The sequence below is a fragment of the Tupaia chinensis genome, unplaced genomic scaffold (genome assembly GCF_000334495.1).
Source record: "Tupaia chinensis unplaced genomic scaffold, TupChi_1.0 Scaffold000037_4, whole genome shotgun sequence".
NCBI lineage: Eukaryota > Metazoa > Chordata > Mammalia > Scandentia > Tupaiidae > Tupaia > Tupaia belangeri.
Window position 1 is genome coordinate 1,218,611 of NW_006159487.1, and position 8,979 is coordinate 1,227,589.

Below are 8,979 nucleotides of genomic sequence, written 5' to 3' on the forward strand. Positions count from 1 at the left end.
CCCCCTCCCGGGCCGTGACGGGGCAGCCGCCCAGGTTAGCCGCAGTTCTTGATCACCTGCCCTCAGGCTTCTGCAGGCCGCGGCCTACACCTCCATGGAGAAGGCAGACCACCGCACCCGTAAAGCTCTCCCGCCTCATTGGCTGTCCGCGGAATGCTGTGAGATGTTAGATCCGAAAATACAGAAGAATGGAGGCACGTGATCGGGCTAGACTGAGGGGAAGTGGGTACTCGGGTGTCGATGGACAGGGGGCTTAGTCCAGCTGTCGTAAAGGGAAGGTCGAAACGGGTCTCAGCCTGAGAACGCTGAAAGGGAGAACGTCTTGAACATGTATCAAACGGGACCGCCGCCCTACAAATCCCACTGGTAGTTTGTCCTAGAAGCTGCTCCCAGGGAGACCGTGGGATGCAGTAGTCCCGGGTGCACCGAGATGTACATGTGTGTGCCTGCTGTGTCATACAGGGTGGCACACGACTGGGAGGACCCGAGATGTCGGGGTTGGGGGTGTCTGGATATGGGGAACCGCAGCGGCGCCGTGAGAGGGGACGGACTCCCCACCACAGGTCGGCCGAGGCTTGGTGAGGAAAGGGAAGGAAGGTGGCTCCCACTGCATGCCTGCAGAGCTGCAGCTGTGTGCGTGTGCAGACGTGCGCTTGCGGCGTCTGCCGGCACGCACTGAAAGGCAGTGCTGCTGCCCAGCCCCGAGCCCGCGCTGTGCCTGGCGTGGGCGGGACTCCCTCCTACGTACAGAAGTTAGGTCTGCAGAGGTTCTTGGGCTTTAGGACGTGTTCCTGGAAACCCACGTCATGGAGGAAAGAAAATCCTGTTACAGTTCATCACCTCGGAAAGTCACCTCGGTCTGTTCTGGTGAACCGTGTCCCTGTGCGTTTTCCGTAGCTGTGACCGAGTGCATGTCGTTGGGTCCTTCTGTCCCCATCTTCATGGTGCAGTGTGGCACCGGGGCTGCCCAACTGCCGCCCTTCCTCCAGTTTTCCATGCCCCAGGGTACCCACGTGGACCCCACTCGTGGCTGCTTGGGATCTGGCATAGCCCTTGCCCATGGCACCGTGGGGCCGGCCGACTTGGGGATTTTTTTCGTTTTCTAGAGGGCGCGTGTGCTTGCCAGAGAAACAATGAGCTCCTTTAGGGCATGGCCACGCTCCAGTCCCTCCTCCGTTCTTGGCATTTGGGGCACACATGCATGTGTCTGGTGTGACTCAAGCTGCCGGGTCTGGGACCAGAACACACGGCCAGCTGTGTGGTTTCCAGCACCCTAACCTCCATGCCACCTGCTGGCTGATGTGGGCAGACTGACACGCGGTAGCACCCTGCTCATCTCCCACGTCGCCAGGTGCCAGCACTGCCTTCACCAGGCGTGCCCTGCCCCGTGTGGGCACCCTGTGTCCAGGTTCCTGCCTCCAGCTGCTGACTCTCCTTCCCCTGCGGTGAGAAAGGTGGGCGCCGGCCCCCCTCTGCTCCCTTCGGCCAGGAGCCTCCTCTGAGTGGGTTCTCTGTAACCACGGGGAGGGCGTGGGCATCTCAGTGGGTGGTCAGCGCAGCGAGTAGCTTTCCCTGCAGGTAGGCCAGTTTGCACGTGTGCGTGCCCTGGCTTTGCACACACCGGCCAGGGCTCCCCGCCCACCTGTGGTGTCGGTCCTCTCCCTGTCCTGTTGTCCTGCGGCTTCACCGTGGGCCTGAGTGCTTGTGTGCAGCCCGTCACCGAGGAGCTGGGTGTGACTTGGGCTGACACCAGGCGGCAGCGTGCTCTGGCTCACATCAGACGCTGTTGCTCGCGGAGTATCTTTGCTTCCTGGAGTGCCCCCGGGCGACTGGCTGCACACCTGCCACCCGTCCTGCTCAAGCGGGGTTCTTTTCCCTGACCTTGGCCTTCTGGACATCCACCAGGGACAGCAGCCAGCCTGGCCGCGTGAGATATTCTGCATCCAGGCATCTCAGCGCAGTCTGGAGATGGCCATGGTCCCCCTGCCCGCTTTCCTGTCCTGGGCCGTCCCGTTTCCCAATCCTTCTTCTCCGTCCTTGGGTCCTTGGGGTTCCTGCCGCTGGTGGTAGTTCAGCTCTTGAGCAGGGCCTGCCTGACCAGCTGTGTTCTGTTTGGCAGGGATAGCAGCGAGAGAAGGTCAGCTGAATGGGGCGTCTGCGGCCCAGAGCGACACACGAGGTACTGGTGTCCGCTTGCTCTCCCCTCGGACTCGGGCTGGGTGGCAGTGTCCACTTGGGATTGTCCTTTCCCGTCAAGGCCGTCCCGGGCTCCTAGACTCTCCTGAAGGGTTCGGGTAACTAGGTGTCTGCAGTTGCGGGTGCCCTGGCCCACTCTGAACGCCCATCCCGTCCAACCACCCCTTCTCTGCAGGCTGTCGCACGTGAAAGGCCGAGGCCCTGCCATGGACGGGGTTTCTGGAACCAGCTATGCTCCCAGAAGCGTCAGTGCCTGGAGGTGCAGCTGGGAGTGGGGTGGGGCGTCGCGGTGGAACCCTTCAGGCGCCTGCTTAGGATGTCCTGCCGCCCATCCCAGCTCAGGAGTACCCCGGGACACTGCAGCGCAGATGCGGCCCTCCCAGGCCCCCAGACTGGACACGGCAGAGCAAGTGACACCCCACCGCTGCCGCTGCAGCTCTGCACGGACTGGGATCTGGATCCCACGGGCGACCTGCCGTGGCCCCGCTGTTTTGTACTGTGCTTGGTTTTCAGTTTCGCTCAGCGGCTTTTGTAGACTCTGACTTGAAGCTCTAGTTTTCTAGACCTTTCCAGTGTACAGTATCTGACACAGCTGGGCTGTATTAAAAGTCGTTTGGTTACTGCCCGGCCTTGGCTCTGAGTCGCCGTGGTAGCACGCCCTGTGGTGCTGCCAGGTCTGGGTCTGTACCTTCCGAGTCCTGCCCTTGCTCTCAGCAGGGTCCCGCCCATGGGACAGTGTCCTCCCAAGGCCTCAGCATCCCTGCTCCGGACAGGCCCTGCGACTTGTCCGTGCCGTGTGGGGCTCAGTTGAGTCCTACACAAACCACCCGAGACCTGACAAGCAATTTATGTATGAAATTTATTTTCTCGTATAAATTACGTCTCTGGGCAGACAGGCTTCACCTTATTGCACTCCTCACACGTAATACAAGCTCCAGGACCGGTCTCAGCAGGAGGGCGAGGTCCACGTGGCCACCGCTAACAGGCACTGCAGGAGAGGACGGGCGGGGCCAGGCCACGGGTGGGGGGCAGCAGCCGTCCCTCAGGTGGCTTCTCCCGGGCCAGGGGACATGCACGGCCGAGGTCAGGATTCTGGGGGAGGGCAAGTCAGGAGGCCGAGAACCTGTGGTGCTCTGGGGGTCAGGGGCATCGGGGTCATCCTCAGATTAGAACTAGCAGCAAAGAACAGGCCATAGGCTACACAGTGAGGTGGGCTGCACCCTGGGGCCAGGGCCTGAAAGCGGGGGCCCAGGGAGAGGTGCCTGGGGACCCATGCTGGCCCTGGAAGTCGAGGCTTTGAGCTGCCCGTTGGCATGGGCAGCTCTGCGACCACTGACAGCAGGGCTCTGCGCTGACTCCGAGCACAGGTCAAAGCTGGAATGGGACCAGCTGATGGGGAAGCCCCAGGAGGCGCGGGGGTGTCGGTGGGCGGGACTGCGACATGATTGGGTCCCCTTGCAGAAGGGGCTGGCTGCCCGGGAGCACCCCACGGCCTCTACTGCACTGCAGACACATCGCTCACACACGCTGAAGCATTCTTGATACGGGGCAGGGTGTGGGGGCAGCGGTGACTTGGTGTTGGGGACGAGCCACGTCACGCCTTCATGAGGGCAGCCACCACGGCCTTGGCGTTGAGGCTGCGCAGGTCACAGTAGGTCTGGCCGGTGCCCACGAAGACGATGGGTCTGCCCGTGATGTAGGTCATGGAGATGGCAGCGCCCACCTGCGAGGGCGGCCCGGCCCGTCAGCCCCGCGGCAGCAGGGGGAGCCAACACGCGGCGGCCTGGTGCCCTCCCCCCTGCGCAACCCCCGGCGGCCTGGTGCCCTCGCCCCTGTGCACCACCCGGCGGCCTGGTGCCCTCGCCCCTGTGCACCACCCGGCGGCCTGGTGCCCTCGCCCCTGTGCACCACCCGGCGGCCTGGTGCCCTCGCCCCTGTGCACCACCCGGCGGCCTGGTGCCCTCGCCCCTGTGCACCACCCGGCGGCCTGGTGCCCTCGCCCCTGTGCACCACCCGGCGGCCTGGTGCCCTCGCCCCTGTGCACCACCCGGCGGCCTGGTGCCCTCGCCCCTGTGCACCACCCGGCGGCCTGGTGCCCTCGCCCCTGTGCACCACCCGGCGGCCTGGTGCCCTCGCCCCTGTGCACCACCCGGCGGCCTGGTGCCCTCGCCCCTGTGCACCACCCGGCGGCCTGGTGCCCTCGCCCCTGTGCACCACCCGGCGGCCTGGTGCCCTCGCCCCTGTGCACCACCCGGCGGCCTGGTGCCCTCGCCCCTGTGCACCACCCGGCGGCCTGGTGCCCTCGCCCCTGTGCACCACCCGGCGGCCTGGTGCCCTCGCCCCTGTGCACCACCCGGCGGCCTGGTGCCCTCGCCCCTGTGCACCACCCGGCGGCCTGGTGCCCTCGCCCCTGTGCACCACCCGGCGGCCTGGTGCCCTCGCCCCTGTGCACCACCCGGCGGCCTGGTGCCCTCGCCCCTGTGCACCACCCGGCGGCCTGGTGCCCTCGCCCCTGTGCACCACCCGGCGGCCTGGTGCCCTCGCCCCTGTGCACCACCCGGCGGCCTGGTGCCCTCGCCCCTGTGCACCACCCGGCGGCCTGGTGCCCTCGCCCCTGTGCACCACCCGGCGGCCTGGTGCCCTCGCCCCTGTGCACCACCCGGCGGCCTGGTGCCCTCGCCCCTGTGCACCACCCGGCGGCCTGGTGCCCTCGCCCCTGTGCACCACCCGGCGGCCTGGTGCCCTCGCCCCTGTGCACCACCCGGCGGCCTGGTGCCCTCGCCCCTGTGCACCACCCGGCGGCCTGGTGCCCTCGCCCCTGTGCACCACCCGGCGGCCTGGTGCCCTCGCCCCTGTGCACCACCCGGCGGCCTGGTGCCCTCGCCCCTGTGCAACACCCGGCGGCCTGGTGCCCTCCCCCCGTGGCCCTGCTCGCCCGTCAGGCCTGGTACCTTGTCGTCGATGGTATCAAACTTGGTGAGGACGATGCCGTCGATGAGCCGAGGCGTCTGGGCCATGGAGTGGTCGGCCAGGGCTCTGTTGAACTTGACCTGGGGAGGAGAGGGTGAGTGAAGCTCCAGAACTGCCCGACAGGCCAGAGCTGCAGGGGCTGGGGCCAGGCCTCACCAGCTGGTCCACGGCCTCGTTGCCCACTAAGGCCTCGCCCACGAACAGCACCAGGTCAGGCGTATTGACAGTGATGAGCTTGGCCAGGGCGGTCATCAGGGGGGCGTTGTCCTGCATGCGGCCAGCAGTGTCCACCAGCACCACGTCAAAGCCCTGGTGACGTGCTAGAGAAGCGTGTGCGGTCACCCAGACAGCGGGCTGCCACTCCGCTTGTCCCACTCCCTCAGGGACCAGTCTGGCTACTTTCCTGGCTTGGATTTGGTGCCAGGTGACAAGAGAAAGCCCACTCACTGCCCGGTGGTCACTGAACGTCTGGGAACCAGATGAAGCAGGAAGCAGGTGACCAGGCTCCGAACTCCGGCCACTGCCCAGAGCAGAACGCGGCAGAGCCTCTGCCTGGCTCCGAGCGGCTTGTCCACCTCAGGGTGGGCCCGGCCCCCACCCCAGCGCGTCCTGGGAACCGGACAGGGAGGGCCCACCAAGGCTACGCCATCCATGCCCGTACCGAAAGCGATGGCCTCCATGGCGATGCCCGCAGCATCCTTGCCGTAGCCCTTCTCGAACAGCTGCACCATGGTGCGCCCCCCGTGCTTCTCCGGGGGGTGGAGGGCACTCAGGCGCCGCGTGTGCGTGCGCAGCTGCTCCACGGCCCCGGCGCGGAACGTGTCGCAGGCGGCGATGAGGACACGGAAGCTGTTCTCCAGCAGCCAGAAGGAGATCTGCAGCAGAGCGCCAGCACCTGGGACCCGGGTCTTAGGACACGGGGCAGGCAGGGCGGCGGCAGGGAAGGCTGGGCTGTGCCAACCTTGGCGAGGTTAGTGGACTTCCCCACGCCGTTAACGCCACAGAAGGTGACAACGTAAGGACGCTGGCGACGCTGGGCATCCATGATGTCCCGGAGCATGTCCACTCGGCGCTGAGGCTGCAGGATCTGCACCAGGGATTCCTGCAGAGCCTGCTTGACTGTGGACGTCACCGCTGCAGAGGAGGCCCATGGCCATGAGCCCAAGGGACAATCCAGGGCCCAATGCCATTCTGAGCCATGGGACCTAGGGCAGCCCAGGACCCTGTCCCGGGAATCTAGACGGTGCTGTCCAGAGCCCCTCCCTGCACCAGCTCCTCTAATGTAACAGACAGCCCAGGTACGGAACTAGAGGGTTCGAGGTTCTGGAAGGGAGCCGCAGCCGTGTGCTGGCAGGTGGGTGCTGTGGGCCGCACCTGCTGGCAGTACTTACTGCTGAACGTGCCCATCACCTTGCCTTCCAGCTTGCTGGCTACAGACTCGCAGAGCTGGGCAGCAATGTCTGCAGCCACGTTCTTGGCTGAGGAAAGGGGACGGGGTGTAGGCGCGGTGTGCAGGGCCAGTCCGTGCATGCCCTGGGCGGCCCTGCCCCCCCACGAATGGAGGGTCGCCTCAGGTGCAGAGCATACCAATGAGGTGGTCGCGCATCTTGTCCAGCACAGACTCCATGTCTTCACGACTCAAGCTCTTAGAGCCCACGAGGCCCTTCAGCATCCCAAACATGCCCCCCAGGGCCCCCTTGGGAGCTCTGTAAGCACAGATCAAACGCAGGAGGCCAGCAGGCAGGAGTCCACCCTCGTCGGTCCCACGGCCCCACCAGCCACCCCGCTCCCACCTGAAATCTCCCTACCTAGGTTTGGCAGGGTTTGGGGCGGCCTCTTCATCTTCGGAGCTGCTGCAGTCCAGATCTTGAAGCTGTCCCCCAGGCCCAGTCCCTCGGATCTGGAGGATCGAGGACAGGAAGGAGGTGGGCTGGATAACGGGCTCCAAGGCAAGACCCCACTGGCCCGGTCCACCCTGCTCTGAGCCGGCAGCAACTCGGGCCTCACTCAGATGCTACGTTGCCTTCCAGCTCTGCCCACCTCCTCCCGCTTTGCTAGTTGTGGCATCTTCGCTCTGGCCCCAGAACCCTCACCAAGTCAATGTCCTCCGACAAGACAGCCTCGGGGGTCCCGTTGGTGGTGGGGGCGCTGTAATCCAAGACGCCCTCGTCCGCACGGCCACCCAGTTCCCACACTCGGGGCACTTTTTTGCCCTTCTCCTTTGGGGCATCTGACTTCAGGGACTTGCTGCAAAGCATTGAAAGAGAGGAGAAGCAAGGAGGAGGACATAAGCCAACTGCAGAGGCCTCGGCAGGGAGTACCCTGGGAGTGCTGCAGACAGGCAGGGAGTACCCTGGAGTGCTGGAGACAGGCAGGCGCTCACCCGGGCTTCTCCACCCCCCTCCCATGCTTCTGAATGAACTCCTCTCGCTTCCTGCGGATCAGCTCTTCTTTGGAAAGTTCACTCCCATTCTCGAGTCCCGCCGGGAGACTTGACTTTTCTGCCGGAGCTACTTTGCTGGGAGCCAGAGGGCCATCAGAACCTGGTAGGAGAGACCTCACGGGAGGAAACCAAGCCCCCTTCTAGACCCTCAGGAGAAGACTAGGACCCCGCATCTTACGGCTTACTAGGCCTGAGGGTCACGGGGAGGGTAGGGGTCATCCAAGCTCAAGGAGGAAAGCAGTGACAAAGGACGGACTCCGCAGTCACTGACACCCTCTGTGACATCCTCCGTGCCCGGGAGAGCCACGGAGCTCGGACTCACCTTCCTTCTTGGCCCCCTTTTTTTTGCTACTCTTGGCTTTTTCCCTGGGCTTTTCCCGTGTCTCGATCATGGACCTCACAGGTTTCTTGGCCTTTTCGGAATCTTGGAACTTCCTCATGGTGGTGGGAGCACGGCTCTTACTGCTCTCCTCCGCTTCACTAAAGAGAAACGGGGCTGATCTTTCCACTCCACGCGGGACCGAAAAACCAAAGTCCAGAGAAAGGGACCTCACGCCACGTTAGCACGGGATGGCAAGCAAGTGTCTCTGAGCCACCTTCCGAGGGCGCGTCCTCACCGCAGGAGCTGCAGGAAGTCATTTTGGAAATCGAAAGTGCCGTGTAACAGGCTCAAGGCACTTTGCTGCTGAATCTCCGTGCGGTACTTGTCCCGGAACAGCCGGTGCACGTCGTCTATCAACTTGTCCACGTACGTCAGCGACAGGATCTTCTGAAACCCAACCTGTTGGGGAGAGAGCCCACGGACCTGCCCAGATCTGCTTACGGCCCGCCCAGCGCCCAGGGAAGCCATCTCAACCCAGGCTAGAGGCAGGCTCAGCACGAGGCAGGCTCAGCACCTGGCGGGCTTCCCGGCAGGGGTGGCGAGGCAGCCAGGCTCTGCCTGGCACAGAGGCTGCTCCCCCCGCCCCCCTCCCCGGCCAGCTGGCCACCCGCCCACCCGCCCAGCTTCCTCGGTGACTCCTTCACACCCCGAGCACGGCCAACTGCTCTGTGCGGACCCCGCGGGCCAGCCACCGCCCCTGTCACACCGCTTACCACGAACACCAGCTCGAACTGGTTGTCCAGTTTGTACTTGAGCGTGAGCGCCTCGTGGGTGAAGGAGTTGTTACCGCCGCGCTCCTGGGGGAAGAGCGCGTCTCAGGGTGCAGACTATCCCGGGAAGACGCCGACGGGAGCCCCTCTCGGGTTACATCCGGAGAGCCAGACATTCCCCAGAAGTCAAACCCGCCCTCGTGAGAGGGTGCCGACGATTCTCCCCCGCTGCCCACCACGGAGAGGACCCCGGGGGAGAGGAGGCGGGCGCGGGGGCC

At 64.9% G+C, this 8,979-nt stretch overlaps 2 protein-coding genes across 6 annotated transcripts in view; one reads left to right on the top strand and one right to left on the bottom strand.

Annotated features, from left to right (window-relative positions):
• The window catches only part of SIRAL1 (SIR2 antiphage like 1), a 21,829-nt gene extending 19,011 nt beyond the window's left edge, over positions 1–2,818 (top strand). For 3 of the 5 annotated variants that reach the window (XM_027772628.1, XM_027772629.1, XM_027772631.1), the window contains exon 8: positions 11–61. In XM_027772628.1, the coding sequence (XP_027628429.1) occupies positions 11–52 (42 nt within the window). In that variant the 3' untranslated portion in view covers positions 53–61. The other 2 variants (XM_006140617.3, XM_006140614.3) reach the window with 2 other exon arrangements.
• A 218-nt stretch (positions 2,819–3,036) lies between these two features.
• Positions 3,037–8,788, bottom strand: SRPRA (SRP receptor subunit alpha; the record flags this gene model as incomplete). Its single annotated transcript, XM_006140613.3, is given in 13 exon segments — positions 3,037–3,919; positions 5,148–5,246; positions 5,323–5,486; positions 5,828–6,041; positions 6,128–6,300; positions 6,558–6,644; positions 6,754–6,872; positions 6,975–7,066; positions 7,260–7,413; positions 7,550–7,709; positions 7,932–8,089; positions 8,227–8,390; positions 8,705–8,788. Coding segments are annotated over 13 exon segments (1,797 nt in total), but the record flags the coding sequence as incomplete, so codon positions are not given.
• Between the last annotated feature and the right edge of the window lie 191 nt (positions 8,789–8,979).